Raw genomic sequence first — 21924 nt, forward strand, 5'->3', positions numbered from 1 at the left:
TTTCTCCGATCCTGTCCTTCCTGAAGAGCCCACAAAGCCTGCCACCTAGAAAGCACAGTCTATCGAAACCCATTAATTAGAAAAGTGATAAATCCAAGAGCATATAAAAGGCAAAAATGAAACAGAAAAACGAAAGGAGGATGCGTGTGTGTGTGTGTGAAGTCTATTTTATGGCAAACTTCCAGTCCTTTGGCCACTATAAAGCAAAGTCAGTGGATTTCATATAAATTCTCTGTATAAAGGAATGTCTATGAACTGTGTACAATATGGCCCAGAATAAACATCTCATTATCAGGCTAATAGAGCTCCTCACAGAGGAAAAGAAGGTGCTTACGTCATGGTTTCATCTTCCCAATAGAATACTGTCCGGAATTGGACTAGTGCCCCAAAATACCATTTTAGGAACAACGCGAATTCCTTTAATGGAAAGGAAATGCAGTAACTCGCCGGCGCCGCAGGAGCAGGGCGCTGGGCAACGGCCTCGCTACTGCAGCCCTGCTTTAAAGTTCGTGTGGTTGACGGGCAGGGGGTGAGCCTCTGTGTTGAACACCCAGTCGTCCAGGGACAGCACGTCGTCTTCACAGAACAGAAGATAGAGGTACCTGGAGACACACGGCGAGGGGGGCGAGAGGATGGACACAAACGGAGATTAAAGGAAGCTCACGTGGGACTCCACGCACGCACAAGCAAACACTGTGATGGGGGCTGGCATTGGCCTCTGCTGTCACCGTTTTTGGTGATACATTTCCCAATTTTGCCTCATTCTCCTGCTGGAAACAACCACACCTGGTGCAAAGGTGGCAAAATGGGATGGACATTTGCGCTCAGCCACCCTACAAACATCAGCTCACGCTACCAGCAAAGGGGGCAGCCAGCTCAGGCCATAGCTGTGCCTCCTCTGCGTGCAGGACATTAACCTGGCAGAGGAGATAATGGTGTGGAACCATCAGAGCTAAATTCAAGGGAGCTCAGCAGTCAGAGCCTTACACTTAAAGCAGCTCTAAAACACAGGAAGAATCCTTTAAACCCAGCACGTGAGCAGAAACCTCGAGAAAGCCAATGACAGCAGTGGCCCTACAGGAGGAAACCACCAAAGCCTTGCAGCACCCATAGCCTTGCCCAGGTTTCCTCACAGAGAATGAGATTTCCCCCTTACTATTAGAGACTTAGTAAGTGTTGATGCTGCAGGAATTACACTACTTTGGAGGCCTCTGTGATACTGGACTTACTTCAGAGTCTCTGCGAGGAAAAAACTCTGCTGCATGTTGTCATGGGTTGGGGTTGTGGTGTAAACATCTCGGATGCCAGAAAAACCAGCTTCTACTCGACAGTGTTTTTCCAAGGCCTGAGAAAGGAAAGGAAATCTCGGTAACACAGTAGCACGGAGTAACTCATTAATCACCATCAGCTGCATCACACGTCAGCTTTACAAATCAACCTCCAGGTTCGTAGTAGCCGTTGTCTCTCACTGAAGAGCGCGGTGATTACTCCACACTCTGGGAATAAAGCTGGTTCTAATGAAATAGCGAGAGAAACATAAACCGCCCAAGGTGGCTGATTGATTGACCCTGACACTGCACACGTAGCTGAACCAGATCTCAAGTGGCAGCTCCAGCTGCTCCCAGAGCCCCTTTTCCAAGGCAGCAGCCGAATGACAGCTCTGCCCCTGAAATGCAGCCCCTGCAAGGACGCGGGGCAGCAGCCAACGGGGCTATTGCGTGAGGCAGGAAGAGGTGAGGGAGTTTCTGGCTGGGAGGTCTCTGTGGGAAGAAGACAAGACAACAGGCACGGGCAGGTTTGCTGGTTTTCCCTGGCCAACTCCAAACCAGTGGTGCTGAGCAGTCCAGGTATTTCAAGCAGAAGGCTGCTTTTTGCAGGGGGCTGTTACATCAACAGCAGGTTTCGCTGTCTGCAGCAGTCCTGTTCTGACTGATTTCAGCATAGCCCAAAAGGGAGAAAACACTCACAATGATCAACAGGGACATCACCCTAAATTGTGCTATTTCATGCATTCCTGCCCCATCACTAAATCTGCCTTAGTATCTAACACAATTTAAATAATTTCTGCTCTTTTTATTGACCAAAGGAAAGATTTTTTTGGTAAGAACCCAGCAGCCTGTAAGAGTTATCAGTGCGAATTTTCCAACCATACCTTCACAACCTCCCAGCCCCACTGCCGGTACTTGGGATCGTGCGTCAGCCGCCACATGTACATGTAGCTCTCTACCACTTCTGGACGTAGGATGTAGTAGCGCTCGCTGAGTCTGGTTGCCATGGCTTCAGTTCCAGCATCAAAGCGAAAGGCTTCGGGGCCAAGTTTGGTATCTAGACAAAAATCACACACATGCAATGATCAGGTTGAGGAGGAAGCAAGTAAACAGAGTGTCCAGGTGCTCTTGTGCCGCTCAGGCCAATATTTAAGGTGTGCGTGAGGCCAGATGAGCAGGGCAGTTGTGCTTCTGCATCACATCAACCTCACAGATCACCTCAAAACAGGGGCACCTCCACAGAGTGCATGAGCTGTGCCCACTGCTCGTTCTGTGGTACGCCTGGGTACCATCCAGGTGAGGATAAAGTGTTTCTGGGGATGGATACAACTGACAAAGCACAGGCTTGGACCAGATTTGAGCGTGGAGAGGGCAGGTACAAATCTCCCTCATGTCCTAGCACTTCTGCAGGGCTGGGATTCGCTCCGAGGAATTGCACTGCCCTGAGCCTGAAGAGCAGAGTTCATCCCTGAAGACAAACTCAGAGCCCAGACGAGGAAGAACAGAGGCAGATCCTGTCTCAAAGCCTCAAAGAGAAAACATTCAAAGGAAAATCCAGCTGACCCTGCTATCACAGAGATACTGAGATGCTGCTCCCAGGCAGGGGGTTTGCTTCACAACTCTCAGTCCACCAGACTGAGCCATTTCACCTGCACTGCAGCAGGGAGGCTGTAAGAGGTGGTACCTGGGACCTGCAACCACTTCTGCCTCCCTTCTGGTCCATAGCAGCCTCTTTGAAAAGAAGAGATCAAGGTGATGGAGAAGGCTTCATCCATTTCTCTGGTATTTCACAAATAAAACATGAAGAGCACCTTGGTCTTTTGCAGTGTCCCTTACAGGAGAGTCGCAATCTCTTGCAAGCATTAGCTAGCACTCGGATCCCTGCCCTATACAAAAAATGAGCATAGAGGTTGCTTACAATCACGCCACAAGATTTCTCTTGCTGCACCCATGTGTCTACCACAGGGCTGCGTTTCAGGGAGTCCTTTTCTATCTCTCAGTACCTCGCACACCCTCCCTGGGCCGTCCTGTCTGCGTGGGGATCTCACAGCGTTCGCTGGTTGGGTTATTTGCCGAGAGCCAGGGTGGCAGGCACAGCCAATCTCTGCAAAACAAGGACTGCGCTGAAGTGACAGCGCCGTGACGAGTGTGGGCAGGCTCGCTACCGTCCTTGCTGCGCTGGTGGCTATTGCTGAAGGTGAAAACTGGCTCCAGGCACTCACAACCAGGGGGTTGTTAGTTCGGGTGGCTTGTTTTAGTTCTGTAAGTGCTGGGGGGGGAAAGAGGAGTTATTTACAAACATCATTTCAAGTTAGCTTGAAGTTTATTGGGCAAACACACTGGACACCAGCTGCCAATACGGGCTTGCTGATGTGGTGAAGGTGTGAAATAATCCCTGAGAGCAGTGAGTGCAGACAGACCTGTGCTTGGCAAGGTCCTGGAAAGCAGAGCGCTGCTTCGCTGCTTGCAGCCGCAGAAGAGCTACAGGGACACCTACAAAGCAAGGAGCAGAGTCCAACACAAGCTCCTGGTGCTGAAAGCCCTGCAGGCAGAGAACTGACCCAGCCTCATCCACTGCTCTCCCAAGGCACTCACTGATACGCACGCTGCGTGGTGAAGCAGATTTTACTGGACTTCTGAAATAAAAAGCCTTGGCCAGCCTCTGCCTACACAGCCAGGAGAGGCTCAGTAACTTCATTTTTTCGGTTCCTACCAGCAGCCGCAGGGCTCCAACACTTTCAAGTTGGGCTTCTCAGCTGCTCTGCTTCATACTGTGGGACACCCTGCAATTAATCCCTGATAATCTCCCCTCCTTGTCTGCACAGAGATGTGAAAGGACAGACTCAGACTATTGCTCTGCTGGGAGAAGGCCAGCGCTGAGACTGGGAGGTGGGACTGGGATTCAGCTCTGGGTTCATTGCCCAGCGCTGCCACAAGAGCTCACATCTGCCTGTCCCTCTGCTCCAGCTGTCCGTTACATAAAACACGTGGCTTTCTCCTCTAGAAATACCAGAAAAGACAAGTGAGCATCATACGCAGGGACACAGATGCTGCTGAAGCACAAAATACCCTACTGCAGACCTCTGCTGCACAAAAGCTGAGTCTCCTAAGGCCATGGGCTATCCCTCACCAACAATTTAGGGAGGCCACAGGTTTACCTGAGCGTGCGTAAGACTCGTGACACGTGTTGGTGATTTCTGCGGCCAGATCCACGTAGTGCTGCTTCCTCTCTTCTCCGGCGTGTTCAGCTCCAAGTGCTATCATGCCCCCGGAGAAGCAAGCCAAGTGGCCCATTTTGTGATCCAAGATGCCACCCCTCCACTCAGCAATGTAGGTCAATCCTCCAGCAGACTTTTTGACCAAATGCTTTTCTATTGCCTAAAGATTTGAAAATCAGGGTTTCAGGATATTTAGTGGACAGGGTGAGGAGTCAATACCAAGGAGACCCAAAGAAATAAGACATTTTTGCCTGAAACTTTCTGATGAACTAAGTCCCCCCCAAAAAATAAAGAGCAGCAACTTGTCCCTTACCTCTAGTGCATCATCGTACATCTTTTTAGCTTCAGAGTCCTTCTTGTCTGACATCAGCCAAGATTTGATGAGATATTCATAAAAGCTGTCCCCAAGCCCCCCAATGGAGACGTGGTCTGTAGTGGGAAAAGCCAGAAAAGAGCTTCAGGTTCATGATATACAATGAGCAGTTGTTTTACAAAGAGCAAACAACCATGTCCTATTTAATGCCCTTGTTCTCTCCTCCCTCCTCCCAGCTTCCCGGGGAGAGCCTGCAACATTTCTTTTTCAAAAGGAAAGAAAGGTGGAAAGTGCAATCAGAAGAAAAATGTTCTGTCATTTGACAAAGCATTAGTATCCCTTACCCAAACTACTCAGAGGTCTTATTTTGCAACTGTTATTTATACTGCAACGTGAAGATGCTTCCCGTTTATGAAGCAATCATCATAAATCCCAGCCTCATAAACCCCAAAGCAATGGCAGGTATTGATAAATCTCTGCCTACGTGAAACCACCGGGGGCTGCCTCCCTGCCTACCCTCAGGAAAGGGAGGACGCGTGCTGGACCGCACAGCGCTGCCAGCGAGGGGCTGCTGCAGGCACCTCTCCATCGAGCCATTTGTATTCCCGGCTCATGGTGGGACTCTGCGCCCTGGGGAAGGCTGGGGTTGTCGGCGTATTAAAATGATAAAGTCAGGTACAAGGATGTGCACTGAATATTTTCTTCGGCAGCAATCGGATTTTCAAGGCTATCTGTTGAGAGTACACAAGTACGACCTTACTGGAGAGGAGGATGCTAAAGAATTGCTCTGCGAAATGGGCACGACAGCTGCAGGTTTGTGCCCGGGGGGAACTGCTGGATGGATTTATGGCCTTAAACTATTCCGCAGGGGGAAAAGCAGCTTTCATTCTTGCAAGCAGCCAAGTACTCCCCTTTTTAGAAGAGCAAGACAAATTACCCACTGTGGGCCGAAGCAGCCCTGTTCATTAACAGCGTCCACCTCTGGGTCTGCACGCATCCTCACTTCAAATGTAAGCAGATGCCGCAGTGTTTTCGGAGTGAGCTGTTCAGATTTTTGTTTTCCCTTTCACTGTACATACATAAAGTCCCGAGGCTTATTCTAAATGCTAAATCCTACCAACAGAAGAGATCAACGGCCACGCATTTTCCCGACCTGAAGAGCAAATATCCCTGATACAGCGTGTCCGATGATCCATGGCATAATCCATAGCAAAACAATGAGATTAGACCCGTGAATTCAGACACACACGCAAAAAAGAGGACAGGCTATTTGCAAACACCGGCTGCACAGCCCGTCTTTAAAGAGAAGCTCTGTGATCCTAAGTGTGTCATTCATAAAATCACCAAAGCAGGAACTCTGGTACATAATTGCTTTCCATATGGCATCAGCTTTGCCAGCGTTTGCCTCCTAGGCACTTCGCATAAACAAATCTCTGCTTTCAGCAGGGGACCGCGCTTTAATTTTCTAAAGGTAACAACTGCCCTCAGAAGAGGCACAGCTCTGCCTCTCCGTTCAGAAGATCTGCTCATTCAGCCAGGTCAAAGATGCACCTTTTAAGAAAATCACAGCAATTCCAAGAAAAACAGCTTCCCGCAAAGAGCTTTAATGACGAGAGAGAAAATGAGAGCCTGGCACCTACAGGGAACATCTCTGAGCAGACTGCAGCTGCCTCCCTGCTTTGGTCCCAACCTACTTGTCCCCAGCAGCACTGGAGGTGCAGGAGAGGCCAATTCAGCCTTTTCCTCACTGGAATACGATGGATTCAAACCACAAAGTCGTATTATGTGCATCTGCCACAAACAGCCCACGCCATGAGTTGCCCTCGTGACGTGGAAGTCCAGGAGAGAGGGTATCTCTAGGTCTTTCCATAAATCAGCCTATCCCAGAACAAGCCATCAGAGGCTACTTTTAATGAGCCTCAAGAACCAGCAACAGGCCCCTCTGTGTCAGCAAGGGGCAGGAGCAGGTCAGTACAATGAAGCAAAACTTGCAGACATAAATAGAATTAAATTAGCGGCAGAAGAGATGAATACCGAGTATCAAGCTGAGCACTTTAACCATCTGAATTAACAGCACAGCTCTTCAGTTTCCTACAGATCCTGTAGCGATCAGTTATGGCAGCAGACAGGCACTTCTTCTCCCCTCAGCACCAATGAATAGGCAGAATTAATGCTTGTGTCGGGGAAAAGGCGCAGTGTGGCTGCCAGTGGGGAATAACCTAAAGAAAATGGGATCCCAGGGGTGTGAGATGAGCTTTTCAAGTGGAACATATTGCAGCAGCTCTGCAGAGACAAATGTGGAGGGGAAGCTGAACTGCTTACAAAGGGGTTGGATAACCTGGAAGATCCATTAATGGGACAACTGCAGAAGCCCATTTTCTTTCCTCATGGCACCAAAGGACAGCTCTGGTTTAATGGGACAACCGCAACCATCCAAGACGCTTTGCTGGGACATCTTTCAAGCCCAGCCCTGTCAGTTGCCATCAGGGGTGCTGATATGGCACTGAAAGGTCAGGGATTGCTCACAGCCAGAGCTCTCACTGTCTCAGATGACGGCAGCCATGCATCTGCCTGTCACTTACAATCAGAGCCATTAAAACAGTCATTAGAAAGGTCTGGAGCGATCCAGCAGAGCAAACAGTGCAACGAGACATGGGGACACCAAGTAATGCAATAACTCCTAAAGAAAACTGCTTAAACAATAGAAGTGTAATCCACTGACAGGTTAGAAACAGCTTCTGCAGAAAGAGACTTCTCTGCTTTAACAGAGAAACACGAAATCCAGCAACGCTCCCTTGCCAAAACAGAGTGGAAAGCTGAGGTCAGAGATGTGGGGCCCAGCAGCAGAAGCAGCCTCTCATGTTCCTACCAGAGGGCAAGCTCAAAAAGGGGTACAGTCTCTCCTCTGGGTAAGGAAGGGATGCATAAAGCAGGAAAATAAGTAATATTTAACTGCTTCTAATATTTCCTTGTTCGTTTCAAAGCCTTTCCTGGTTATTGCTCCTCTTTTGTATCAGAGCAGCACCTATTTAATGCTGATGTCTTCAGTGCTGGCCAATGCTGGGTTCTCAACAAGAGAAAAGAACATGCACTTGCACAAAACTGCCCTGAGCAGAGCTACTGTGGTGACACAAATGCACACAGTAAAATGCAGCCCTGGACCCTAGGGGATGTGAGACCCTGTGAGCCCTCTCCAGGTCCTTCCTTACTCACTGCAGCACGCTCAGGAAGTAAATCCCATAGCACCTCTGCTCCCAGCGTTCACGTGCGACTCCCAGGTAGGTCTAATGGCTATGTGATGTCTGCAGGATGAGGCCTTAAAGAGATGTGCTGATTTCTAATATCTGTGTGATGAACCATGCGCCATTATCCTCCCCTGTGCGAGAGAGGCCCTTATTCTCTCTGGAGGTGAGACACTCAGCTGGAAACACGGCTGATGGAGCAAGTCTACAATTACTATATTGCATCTCACAAATCAGGTTGCATGATCTAATCACAAGTATAACAGGCTGCCTGACAAGACATTTCCTTGCCTTGCTGCTCTGACAGTTGCTATTGCTTCCTAAAGAATAATGGAAATGCTGAAATGCTCCAGGCAGGACCGTGAACGCAGAGCGATACCTACGCTGCACCCAGTTCCCTGTCACCGGGCTGAGGAAGTTGGGATAAAGACCCTGCGGCTTCTCGACTCTGTTCAGGACTTTGCGGATGTTCATCACCTAGGAGAGATGAGAGACAAGAACCGTGTTACTCCTCAGCTGGAAAAGCTGATGGTTTTGCACTCTAATTTGTCAGAGCTGATCCCTGCCTGAACAAGCCCCGCAGCCCCTGTAGCATCGTGAATCGTCGTGCAAGAGGAACCCAGTGACGTGGCTCGCTGCTGAGGGGTCTGTGATGGAGAAACGTTTGGGCTGGACCACTCAGCACGGCCTTTATCCAGCTCTGTGGGATCTGAGAAGTGATTCTGAACACCCTGCGCAGCCTCAGCACAGCAAGCAGTGGAAGCAGTTTGGGAACGGTGCTCCAGAGCAACCCCAAGGGTTTGGGATCTGGGTGGAAACGTATGAGATGCGCAGGGTGATTTTTCCATGATCCAAAGGGAAAGGAGTGGTGGAGGTGAGTGACTCACACAGCACTTAAATTCACCATGTGGTCACTTAACATGACAAATTGGGGCCTTTAATTTCAGCTACAGACAGCTCCTTTAATACGCTACAACAGCCGTACTTATTCCCTAAAATCTCCCTTGGTTTCACCCCCATTAAATCCAACAGGCCTTTCCCATAGGGGACAAAGTTAAATGGTAGGCAGCATAAATATTCTATTATAACCTACAGAGCAGCTAATACACTCTAAACCTTTTATAAAATCAGACAATTTGTACGCCAAAAGCTGGCTACAGACTTAAGTCGGTGCTTCCAAGTAAGTCGTCAGGCTGCATAATATTTACTGAAGTTTAGTAGCATGGCATATTAATGACATGTTTGAGTAAAAGACACAGATGGACTTTATTCTAGCTAAAATCCCAAGCTGCAAGTTAATGAGTTGATCTGTTCCTCTGAAGTAATTTCCCACAGGATGGGCTGTTTGAGCCCACATCATCCCACATTTATTCCCTCCGAGGGTGTCAGGATGAACGCGATGTCTTTTCTGTGGCACACTCAGCTCAGGAGAGACCACTGGAAAGGACTTTTTCCTCTATGGGCTTAGGAGGCAAAGGGGAAAACGTCAGCCTGGGGACAGAGGCTTGACCCTGGCTGAAAATGCCACGGTTCAATCTGGAAATGGGGTGCAATTTTAGATTTTAATGCTTCTTGCCTTTGTGTTTTCAGTGCTTATCTCTCTTCCCCACTCCTGCGCTTCCTTCACACACATTTTCTTTCCATAGCACTGCTCCCTGAACTGGTCTTTTCTCAGCTCCCCCCTCCCTCTGTCATTAGCGTTGTCCTAAGGGATCGTTAGCTTGTCTGCTTCATTTCAAATCATCTGTATTTATCTTCCCTACAGAGTTTCCTGGGTTTCTCGTGTCCCTTTACCCTCTGCTTTTCTCCCCTGGCCACCCCTCTGTGCCACTCCTCCTGCTCACCCCACCCTTATTGCTTTCCATACACCCCGTCCTATTCTCTTTTCCTCTCCCAGCTTCTTCCTCCTCTTTCATCCTGTCCTTCTGCAAATACCCTTTGTGTTTCACCACTGACAGACCTGCACTGCAAATACCTTGGAAAAGTACCATTTTGAGCTTTTCCTTGGCAATCCCAGCACCAGCGTCGGTTTTCACACAGAATCACACACAGAATCCCACACAGAATCACTCGGTTGGAAAAGCCCTCTGAGATCATCACGTCCAACCGTTCCTGTCTACCCCCTAAACCATATCCTTAAGTACCTCATCTACCCGCTCCTTAAACACATCCAGGGATGGTGACTCCACCACCTCCCTGGGCAGCCTGGTCCAGCTTCTGACGACCCTCTCAGTACAGAACTTCCTCCTTATCTCTGACCTGAACCTCCCTTGGCACAGCTTGGTGCCATTTCCCCTTGTTCTATCCCCATCACCTGGGAGAAGAGCCCAGCACCCACCTCTCTACAAGCTCCCTTGAGGCAGTTGTAGGTGGTGATGAGGTCTCCCCTCAGCCTTCTCTTCTCCAGGCTAAACAAGCCCAGTTCCCTCAGCCGCTCCTCATCAGGCTTGTTCTCCAGAGCCCTCCCCATCCTTGTGGCTCTTCTCTGAACACGCTCCAGAATCTCAACATCACCCCACTGGGGGGCTCTGCACAGGCCCCATTTCCCTTGGGCTCACAGGGGCAGTTTGGGTCCTAACTGGAACCATTTGTCTCCCTCAAAGCTGGGTGCTCGGGGACGTGCAGCGAAAGCTAACGGCTCGCTGGTACCCAACAGCATATTTATTAAGTCGCCTTCACATGCACTACAAGATCACTTGTGGAAAAAAAAAAGCGCTCAAGGTAATGTATAATATTAATAGATTTTCAGTTACAAGTTGCACAAAAGGAATCCAATACGTCAACTGTCAGGCCTTTCCTACACAGGAAACCTCAGCAGAAATCTTGCTGGCTGGAACATAACATTTAATGCCTGTTTGGAGTAAAAAGGTCTGCAAGTACACGGCACTGCTATTAGGGTATCGGAATTAACAATTATCTCTGCAGCCGGCCTCAAACAGATGGTTTCATTTTGGCTGTGCCCTTGTCTGTATGAGTTTCTGCTACAACATCACAAGGCTGAGACGTTGGAAAAAACATCCCCAACTCCCCAGCGGCTGCAAGGGATGGAGAGGCAGCGAAGGGGCTACAGGAAATGTCAATGGCCAAAGCCAACGCTGCGGTAGCCACCTTCCAAGGTGTGATGAGATCTCCAAGGGGATGCTCTGAGGCCTGGTGACCTGCCCTGCTCCAGCACTGACCCCAGGAGTATGAAGAGCCCAGGTCCCTGCACGCCACCTTGGGAAGTACTTGCCTTTTCTGCAAACACCGGGTTGCCAGAGAGCTCCGAGAGGTGCAGGAATTCTAAGTGCAAGGTGCCAAATTCGGCTAAGATGCTGCTGCCGGCAGACGCCCAACCCCAACTCCAACTCATGCCACTGCAAGGAGAGAAAAGGGAGCCTTCATTGCTGGGAAATCACAGCCAAAGCCTGAGGTCCCCCCACCGCCCCAGTGCAGATCCTGCCTTTGCTGTGTGCACGCAGAGCACACCAGGGGCCATGTAAAGGACACAGGGAGATGTTTAGGACTCTCACAGAACAGATCTGGTGGGATGGTGCAATAGTTTTACGAAGGATTGTTTAGATAGGGCAGACACAGACTGCACATACTGAGAAATGGCACTTTTTTGGGGAGAGTAATCACTCCCAAATGGATCAGCTTAAAGGAAATGTTGGAAGCACATTGATAACCTGTCCTATACAAGACACTCTGGGATAAAAACGTGTCTCTAAGTAGCCTGGGCTGAACTCTCACGTCTCAAACGTGCCACAACTCCAACAAGGCTGCTATTTTATGGAGAACCCAGCCTGTCTCTAAGCACCTCGTTTCACCAAGATCTCACGCTCTTTATATGTGTGACATGACGACGACATTCCCAGCGTTTCTCTGCTCTCACCCTGCCAAATCCAGGCAAAGAGAGAAATCAGCACTGAAGCAGAGCAAGGAGTCGATTCTGGGAGTGAAGAGGGCATCATTTCTCCATTAAATCTTAAAGAAAATCACCCAAAGGACACAGGAGGGCACAGGCTCTTCCCAGCACTGACAGCTTCACTTTGGATTTGCTTTTACATTCGACCACTGCCTTCTTGCATCCAAGTCATATCTTGTACTACAGCTCCATGCCTCCCTGAAACCTACAGACATGAAAACGTCCTAAATCCTGAAATCTTGCTCCCAAAACGGCCCCTGCAGGTGCTGGCCCAGGGGAGCTCGGCTGAGCCATCCCAGAAGCGACGCAGCTTTGATTTTCCCATCTTTGCGAGCGCCGTTTGCCGTTGGTGCTGATGAGGGAAGAGGTTTCCAAGGCTCCTTCCCCGGGAAGGGGTGGGGTATCACTAGATGGCGCCTGGAAGCCTGGCTATCGGAAAAAAAGGGTTTCTGTTGTTTACAGGAGGCTAAAACTAACGCTCTTTCATGGGGAGGGTGGAAAGTTTCCCCTCCCTGTGATCAACTGAAAACCATTTCAGGTCCAGAGCTGTTTGTTTCGCCTCCAGACAAAAAAAGAGCCATTAGATAAGCAATATGTTCACGCTGTTTCAAATTGCTCAGTCACTGCCAAGCGTCAGCCTTCCCCGCGAACTGTCAGGAGGCTGCGTCGCCAGCTTTTCATCTGAAAACACTGCGTGCAGCTAAAATGAGGACCCCAATAACAACGAGTGTTTATGGCAGAAATCTCCCTGCGTGGGCAGAAAGGTCCTCGGTCTGGCTGGGTTCATGTTGGTATTTCTTTGGCACTGGATGTATCTGCTGAGCCCGGCAGGAGCCGGGCCTGGCAATGGGTGTGCTGAACAACCCTGTGGTGTTCTCATATCTGTAAAGAGTCAATTACTTTTTCGTTATTTACTGCACTGAAGGGACGTTGTAACAAATATGATCTCACAAACAGAAACTGCCTTCTGAGCTGGTTCAGATGCTGAGGTCTTGGAAGCAGCCAAATGGGACTGTGCCTGCTATGGCAGCGGCTCTGTGGGCTCACACAACCCTCCCCGAGGACCTTCTGTCCCAAACACGCAGCCAGGCAAGGATTGTGCTGCCGGGAGCCCAAACTCTGGGTTACAAACCCCAGTAACACTGAGGGAGAGGTGGTCTGGAGGAAGCAGAGTGTGTCTGCAGCGCGTCCCAGGGTTAAAGAGCAGCCTGAAACGACCTCCTGCAGGAAAACATTTTTTCAGCGTTACAGACGGGACAAATTGGGTCTTCACAGCTGCCCTGTTGTATAACATCTGAGGAAACTACCATTTAAAGAACCTGCAAGACAAAAGAAAATGCCCAGAGCTCTCTTTATCTCCCAGACAAGTCAGTCTTCCTTAAATACTGTCCAGTGCAAGCACAGAGTGAAAACAGCTCTATCATCTCCTTCCCTCACGGGGATCCAAAGCAGCAAAACAGTGCCAGGTCAAGACCAGGAGAGGACGATGGGGAAGGTGAAGTGAGGAATCTGGAGGTGCAGGGGGTTTAGGGAGACGTGAGGGAAAGCAGGAGCCAGGGACACAGAACGGGAGGCATCAGGAGAGAAATGGCAGCGCAACACACAGGCAGAGAGCAGCAGCTTGGGAAGACAGCGAACTGCAGGAGCTGGCAGCCAGCGTGGCAGTTGGAGCAGCAGGATGGAAAACAAGGCTGTGCGAGCGCTGATACAGTGCTGGGGTGAAAACAGGGCAGCGGAGGGGGGACACGAGAGCGAAAGGTGGGGAAGGGTGATAGGAAAAGATAAAGCTGCTGGCTATGGGACGAGCTGGGGCGGGCGGGTTGCTTTGTGCTCTGGTCCTCAAAAACGCACACGCGGAGCTTTTGTTTCCAATTTCTGAATGTCACTCTTAACCCACCCCTCCAAGCTCCCACCAGCAAAATCCTGCTGCAAGAGTCTCCTCCTTTGGAGATACGAGGTCTCTCTGGAACCAGCACATCCTTGCAAAAGCAGAATTCCTTCTTGCAAAACTCTTCTGGGCTTTGGTTCGGCCCTGACACTCGGGTCAGCGAGCTCTCGCAGCACCACCTCACTGTGCTTCCACTTCCACACGCTGTCTCACACTGAGTAACTCCCTTCCCCCTTGGGTTTCAAGCCTTTGGCTGTTCATTGTGTTCCTGCAGTAGTCAGACTACAGATTTAGCTTGCTTCATCACTGCTCCTAAATCAATTGATACTCCGAGCCCTCGCAGCAGTCTCATGGCCCTGAAGCTGGAGCTCAAGTCGGTAATACAGCTCCTGGACTGCGGGCTCAGAGTTATTTTGATTTTCTTTGCTCTCAGTCAAGGTCATCAGCAAAACATTTTGGGAATGTCTAGGCAGACGCAGTCTGTTTCAATTGTCTCCACAAAGGGCAGGGGAGGGTTTGGCATTTCTGTGAAAGGTTAGGCTATGCCGGGTCTTTATCAGCCAGAGAGGAAGCAGAATGTCTCTTCTGTAAAAAGAGACAATTAAAATCGTGGTGGTGGCTCCAATTTTCACGGGGATCACGTGCAGATAAGACAACTGAGGGGTGACATTGATATTTGGGTGATGGATCAGCGTGAACCAAGCATTTGAGAATTTTGCACTTCACAGAGACGCGAGCCAAGCAGGAGATACGGGCTAAGAGATGAATAATGATTTTCATGGCTGCTGCTCCGAGTTTTGCACGAGGTGAGGATGAAAGGCTTTTGTTAACCCACATTTCCTGCTGTCTGTGCTTCAGCCGGCATGCAGCTTTTACCCTGGGGATTTGTTTGTAGGCATCAAAATGAGCCAATAAGCCCTTACCGGCAGGGAACACCGTCTGTGAGCAAGAATCAGAGGCTGGGAGTCCACCCTCCAGGTTTGTCTCTGTTTGCTGAGAGACCTGCAGCAAAGTACTGAACCCTGCTGCCTCCAAGCTCCCCCCCAGCATGAGAACACCACCTACCCGACGTGAAATGCTGCGGCTCTAAGTGAAGGACACACACTAGGAAGAACACTAAAGGATCTGTATAATCCCCCTTTCCTAGCAGCAAAACTCTCAGCCAGTCCCATCCAGTTCCTTTCCCAATTTTTCCAGACACGGAGCCCGGATAAATTCACATGCATCTGGTTGGGCACACTGCAAAAATACAGAGCGCACCGCATGCTACGTGCGGACTACAAATAACCTTTCAAAGAAAATGAGAGCGAGGAAAATGCTATTGCAGCAGGGAGTCCTGCCAAGAGGTAGAGGAAGAAACTGCGGATAGCCCAAAATTAATAAAACACAGCTGGCTTTAACTTGAGTCACCTGCAATCTCTGCCAAGGCACCGCTTGGTTTTGAGTTGGCAAAACAAATGACCTCGAAGAATCTGCACTAGAGGGGGGCACCTCTGAGGAACTGCTGCTGTTCCTGCTTGAGTCCTGGTCTTTTACACACATTCAGGACTAAAATGACATGCTTGTAAGGACGGGTGTCTTGCCTGCCCAGGTTTATGACGCCACGTGGGATACCGGTGGGGGTGTTGAAAGCTGGCAAAAGTTTCTCTCCAAGTTCCAGAGCTTTACTCTTGAACACCTGTTAAAAGAAGAAGAGAGGATCAATATTTGATGCACTGCTTGTGAATATGAGGCACACTGGATTCTTTCAAATCCCCTTTTCCAAACGCACCAGTATAAAAAACTAGAACTGCTGCATTGTAACACTCCACTGCTTCACGTTTGCTGCTGCCCCAGTTCCACTGCGTGATAGATCTGAACCAAAAGCCATCCTGAACTCTGGTATCTATCTGAATGTCCTCTGGAAATCCACACTACACCAGTCCCAGGTCCCCTGCCAAACCCTCAGCCTGGACGAGAGCTGCAGAGCTCAGAGCACCCCAGATATCTCCGCAGCAAATTTCTGCCATCTGAACTGATCGAAAGAGTGCTCTGGGGACAAGGTCCTCCCTTTTCCCAGGGTGGCAGAGGACACGGGGAGGTGAAATGACTGAATTGAAATCAAAAGAAATCTTTCTGGGCTGAAGCACTGTTAGATTTACAACACGGGCTTGCCCAGCTTGTGTCATCTCCTGTTGTAAAAAACATGATTTCCAACAAACCACCTTTTCCTTGCAGCTCTTGTCCAGGAAGGGTTCACGGCTTCGTGGCTAAGCTGCTCCTTTGCCATTTGCAATGCTTCAGTTTTGGGCTCTCAAATCAAAGTGCAGCCAATGGTGGCTTGCAGCACAAAGCCACCACGCACAATTATTTTGGGACAAACTGATACAAGCACTAATCTTTGCTCCAGAGATTAGTCCTGATCAAGGGAAGCCTGTAAGTGACTTAGGAGATAAAGCACAAGCCTTTTACCTCTAGCCCCCCTATGCCAGCCCAAGCTGTCATAGTACTTCTCAGAAAGGAGGAATTTATTGCTCTAAAAATACAGCGCTGAGGAAACCTGAGCTCTCCTGTGGGCTTGCAGACCTTTGATACAGTCACAAGGAGACAGGGGTTTGGTTCAGAAGGGAAAGCAAGAGACAGGGACTGGAGTTTTGCCTTTCAGCCCGGTGACACTGACTGGTGTGTGACAGGCACTGCCCTGGCTGCTGAGCATCGCTGCTGACGGCGCTTGAAGAGGTCACTGCTGGAATTATGGTTTAATGTGGTTTCTTTTTGCTCTGTTGATCTGAAGCCTGTTGAAGTTGTGACTGAGACAGGCCCTGAGTCGGGGCACTGAGTCTTTGAGAGTTTTCCCCGGAGGGAAATCGCAGAGAGAAGTCACTCCCAGAACTCATTTAAAATGCAACTGAAGTAAGAGAACTGCTCCTGTGACTCCACAGATCAATGGTGCCACTACGCAGTGACGAGCCATCCCATCCTATTACAGCGGACAGCACCCAGCCACGCTCGGCGCAAGGCACGAGAGCTCAGCTCTCATTTAAGAGCCACTCTTCCAGTTCCTTCACTCACAAAACTCCCCCTTGAATCAGAGCTTCTGCTCTCCTAAGGCTTCCAGGGCGAAGGAATAATCTCTTCATCTCTCTACAGCCAGCTGTAAAATTCCAGTGCAGCCACATTATAAAACAGATTATGGCATTAAGCCCTGGCCTGTGCCAGGCTGCAGAGAGAGAAGGAAGGCAGAAGCGAGAGCCAGGGGGATGGGAGCACCCACTGAACGGCCCCACCACGCTCCAGGAGGGGCTGTGACCCCTTGCAGGGCACAGGGACACTTTGTGGAGCTGTAACACTTTGTCACATCAGTTGGCAGGATGCAGGTACCCTGCCCTGGCAGTTTGTCACCCTCATCCCCTGTGCCCCAGGGCCCTTTATCTTAGGAGCTGAGGGGAGACCTCATTAATGTTTATAAATATTTAAAGGGTGAGTGTCACGAGGATGGAGCCAGGCTCTTCTCGGTGACAAACAATGATAGGACAAGGGGTAACGGACACAAACTGGAACACAGGAGGTTCCACTTCAATTGGAGAAGAAACTTCTTCTCAGTGAGGGTGACAGAGCCCTGGCCCAGGCTGCCCAGAGAGGTCGTGGAGTCTCCTTCTCTGCAGACATTCAAAACCCGCCTGGACGCCTTCCTGTGTAACCTCATCTGGGTGTTCCTGCTCCGGCAGGGGGACTGGACTGGATGAGCTTTGGAGGTCCCTTCCAATCCCTAACGCTCTGGGATTCTGGGATTCTGTGAGCTACTGCTACAGAGAGACTGGCCAGCAGAGATTGGAGCAGCCAGCACTAAGCAGTCGCCCTCCTTAGTCCGAGGCAGAATCTGCAATGATGGGTGATGAAATATTATTGCCTGTGTTTAGAATACAAAGAACAAGTACAAAGACAAAGATCACGGCAAATGGCATTTCGCTGGGGAGCAGCGTGTCCAACCGAAAACACGTCTTGCTACAATTGCACGCAGGAGAAAAGATCTTTGCAAATGAGCCATGCACGGTATGTGCAAGGTAATTACGCGAGACTTAATTAAAAGAACATTAGTGGCATTTCGATATTCATAAAAACGATAGGTTTAGCCTGTTGTTACGGAGGGATTATCTGATGCTCAGAGGAAAGCTGCTGGAGAACCCTTTCGGTTCGTTACTGGTGACTGCGAGCCACGCCGAGCGGCTGACACCAACCTCTTCTCCTGTTAAGTAGTACGCGGCCAACAGTCCCCCGATGTAGCGGATGTTCACCTCGAACAAGGATGCTTCTCCGTTCTGCAAACACATAATGACACACTGGGCTGCAAGGGCTGCACGCACAAACGGCAGCTCCGGGGAACAGATTGGAGGCAGTTCCCGAAGCCTCCCAGTCCTCACCCACAGTCAAACGCAGCTTTTTGGAAGGTCTCACAGCACTTTATTTGCTTGGCAGTGACAGGTGGAGCCCGAAGGGAAGAGAAACACCCAAACTGCCCATTTATCACCGGCTGACAACACGTAAATCAGTTTGGGCAGATGTATTGTCCATCCATCCAAGCCTGTCTTGAGTTATGCCTTGCAAAAGGCTCTCAAGTTAGTTCAGGGGAAAAATTTGCCCCTTGCAATGTTTTATTTAAAGAAAAAATTGTACAGCGACGTGGAAAAATTACCTCCTCCATTTTCTCGGGAAGAGGGCCCTGCATTAGACAGATGTAATGCATTAGGTAGCTATTTTCTGTCATTCAAGGACTCGCCCCAGTCTGCAGGCTCAGAGAGGACCAAAGCCTATGGGGTGCCTGTCAGGGGCAGGTTTAGGAAGAGACAAACCACAGGAGGTCCGTGTGCCCCACCAGCACCGCCAGCAGCCGCAGCCGGGCATGGTTCAGTGCCTCGCTCGAGAACCCACTCACCTGGAACAAGCTCTGCTTTACCTGCTCGGCTGATGACGAGTGGATGTCAAAACGACTGCACTCAAAATGCGCCTTTAAAAAATACACGCTCCCGGCCACTGAATCTGCATGGGAAATGATTCCTACCCTCACGCAAGTGCCTAAAGCCAAAACCCTGAGAGATCTTCTACCAACACAGCACTTTCAGCGAGCAGGGCTGAGCAAAGGGGCACCCGAACCTCTGCACTTGCCCGCCCTTCCCAAATACCCGCAGGTTATAAATCAGAGCAAGCGCTTTCTTGAGATGACTGGAATTGCATGAGACAGATCACGGCTCCCAGTTTCAAACAGAGCTTCTGGGCCTTGCAGCCCCTGCCTCGCTCTTCTGGACTATTAGAGCTCCTTGTACAGAGCCAATTTTTAATTAATTTCCCCCCTTCTCTCGCTCTGCTGTGCTTTCTGACTCCACCGATCAATCCATAGCATTCATTCTTGTCTTTGCAGATCAATCTATTCTGCAGGCCAAGATTAAAAGCTTTTATGAAATCCAGATAAATTATCTCCCAGTTGATTTTGTCCCTTGTTTATCGATTCAGTAACGTACCGAGAGCATTCACCAAATTTATCAGATGTGGTCTTCTTTTTATGAATACATGAATGCCAGTCGTGCCCTCCCAAATGATGCTGTTCTGTAAAGGCAGCTGCATGCATTGTTCCCATGGGAAGAACCATTTTTCACAACAAGACAACTTGGCTGGCATTAAAAAAAGAAAACTTTGAACTGCACTCACGGTTTTAACATTCGCCGTATGCCACTGGTGTGATCCCATCAGCTCTCCATGACAAGTACAAGAGCTGGCTTGGAGACCGATATTCAGAGCTATGGCACAGGGCCCCAGCCACAGAGTGAGATAACGGGCAGCATCCCTCAGTTGATAGCACTGCAAGGCATGCATTGCACCCAGAGACCTGAAAAGGCTAATACTGGATCTAAGAAGTGGCTCAAAAGCTTCAGGGGCCACAAAGAGCGAGCATCTCTGATCATTTTTAGATACAATGTCCTTCCTCCCAAATCCAGGCTCGCTACGTGCTCCCACTTTGCTGCCAAGGTGTCACTGCGCAAGCCCCAGCAATGAGAAACCAACAGAGCCCAGTGAAAGAGATCAGCGTTTTCAATCTTAATCTACAGCGTGTAAAGAGAAAACTTGTCTTATTACAGGCAGCCATTTAACTGAGATGAAACAGAACTTGTTCTTTGATGAACAAAACTTCCTTGGATTATCTAATAATTGCAGCTGGTTTTATAAGCCAGACCAAAACACAAAGAACATTAAGCACTGAATCTCATTTTCAGCCAGACACGGTGAGTCTGATCCGGTAGCCCCTGGCTGGAGCTCCGTGCCATGTCTAGGCAGAAGATGGGGTGAATCACCATCGTAGACCATTTGGCCTTAAAATATAAATATATATCACTGAGTTGACTGGTTTCGTCCCCGTTCCCCTCCCCAAATGATTCTTAGCAGAGATTGTGATCAGAACTGGCCAAACTCGCAGGGTTTCTGTGACACAGGCGGCATTCCCAGCATCTGACTCACCACGTTCAAGTCAAAGCTCTTCTCCACCCACTTCTTTGCTTCCTGGAATTCCTCCTCCAGCTCCATGATGTACAGCGTGTCCAAGGCGTCCACCACCGTAGCTCCTCGCAGGCCTCCTGCATGGCAAACAGAACAGCGTGGTGAAGCCATGCACACTCCTTCAGCTCTAAATCAACCTAAATCGATCAGCAGGAGCTGGGACAGGCAGCAGCTCCCAGTCCCAATACTGGGGATGTCCGGCTGGGATCCAGACTGGCCACGGTCTATGCTGAGACGAGCACCATTCTCCAGCAGATGGCAACGGGACGCACGCAGATGAAGCAAATGTCAACCAAGTACTTGGACCAACCACGTTGTTCATGGAAAAAAAACCACACGCCAAGAGTTGCCTTACGCAAATGGACCATAGGAGAACTGCCAGTGAGACAGAACGGCACGGTGAGCCATGCCAAGGAAACTGCACAGGGAGTGTAGACAGACAGCCTGGGAGCAGTTGAGATTCAATGAATCTAGAGGTGTTACCAACCCTGGGCTTGGAACATCTCAGCACTACAGCTTTATTTCTGGCAGGGTTCTCTAAAATTACTCCTAGCATGGGAAAGCAAAGGGTGTGAAAGCACATTGTGACTCAAACCCCTTTGTGCTTAAACTACCGAGGCCACCGCTTTCCTGGGTAACTCAGCGAACACCAACCCTCACGTGGAGGATCCCGGTTTGGAACCAGCATCAGTCATCCATCCCTCTGCCACGTAACCGGGGACGCGGGCGTGAAGCTGCTCCGTGCTGCTGTCAGCGAGCTGCACGTGCGGGCCCACACACACACACACAGATACCACGCTCCCACCCGCCCCCAGCCAGGCAGCACTGACGCTTGGATGAGGTTCAGGTTGTGTTTCTGCAGCAGAAAAGGCTCCATCCCCATCATCTCCCTTCCCAGCGTAACCCCAGACTCACACGCTGCTGGTGCCCAGGGGTTTTCCTGAGACATCTCCACTTGGCTCAGGTCACTTCCTTCTTCTCACTCCCAGGCTTTAAAATACTGCCCCAAATTCCCCGGGCTTTCCCAGCCTTTTATCGCACGCTCGGATTGGCTCGGCACTTGTGTAATACCTTTGGTGTTAATTCCATTCCAGCTCAGCTTAAGAGAGGAAGGCCCAGCTGGACGCTCTGTTGAGGAACTGCTGCAGAGGGGAGAGGCAGGCAAAGGTGAGTGAAGTGTCGTGAACACCGAGACTTTGCTCTTTTCTTATTAAGGGGAAAAAAGCGCCCGTGTCTGCTGTACGTCATTCCCCTTCCCCGGAGGAGAAGCGCTCAGATCCACCGATTTCATGCAGGGCTCATTTCTGCTTTCAGCATTCCTCTCCCGTAAGAAAGGCATCCTGCCTTGTTTTGTTGATGTTACAAGATTGCAGTTTTGACACTTTTCAGCCAGTCAGCACATCATTGCTTTAATAAAAACCCAACCAAGGCTTTACTGCTCAACGGCAGATTGCTGGCTTTCGGATGCTGTCTGCATCAAAAACAGGGGCTGCAGGAAAGGGATGAAGGCAGCAGAGGCGGCCTGGAGAAATCCATTTATTCCTGCAGGCTGGTGAAATGATC

General features: G+C 49.8%; 1 protein-coding gene across 1 annotated transcript; it reads right to left on the minus strand.

Moving 5' to 3' along the window:
* Positions 1-159: 159 nt before the first annotated feature.
* Positions 160-21365, minus strand: MAN1C1 (mannosidase, alpha, class 1C, member 1). The gene is made up of 11 exons (XM_010193452.1): positions 21357-21365; positions 20323-20439; positions 18054-18134; positions 15420-15514; positions 11274-11397; positions 8425-8518; positions 4800-4915; positions 4427-4646; positions 2153-2325; positions 1230-1345; positions 160-602 (listed from the first exon to the last, which is right to left on the minus strand). The coding sequence occupies exons 2-11, from the start codon at positions 20386-20388 to the stop codon at positions 485-487; spliced, it is 1203 nt and encodes a 400-aa protein (XP_010191754.1). The 5' UTR covers positions 20389-20439; positions 21357-21365; the 3' UTR covers positions 160-484.
* Between the last annotated feature and the right edge of the window lie 559 nt (positions 21366-21924).

Source organism: Mesitornis unicolor, unplaced genomic scaffold (genome assembly GCF_000695765.1).
Source record: "Mesitornis unicolor isolate BGI_N332 unplaced genomic scaffold, ASM69576v1 scaffold14821, whole genome shotgun sequence".
NCBI lineage: Eukaryota > Metazoa > Chordata > Aves > Mesitornithiformes > Mesitornithidae > Mesitornis > Mesitornis unicolor.

Coding starts and splice junctions, on each gene's coding strand:
- MAN1C1 (XM_010193452.1), bottom strand. CDS start 20,388: ATGGAGCTGGAGGAGGAATTCCAGGAAGCAAAGAAGTGGGTGGAGAAG. Junction 4,916..8,424: donor GACAGGGAACTGGGTGCAGC/GTAGGTATCGCT, acceptor TTCCCACTACAG/ACCACGTCTCCATTGGGGGG. Junction 2,326..4,426: donor CGAGTCTTACGCACGCTCAG/GTAAACCTGTGG, acceptor ATTTTTGTCTAG/ATACCAAACTTGGCCCCGAA.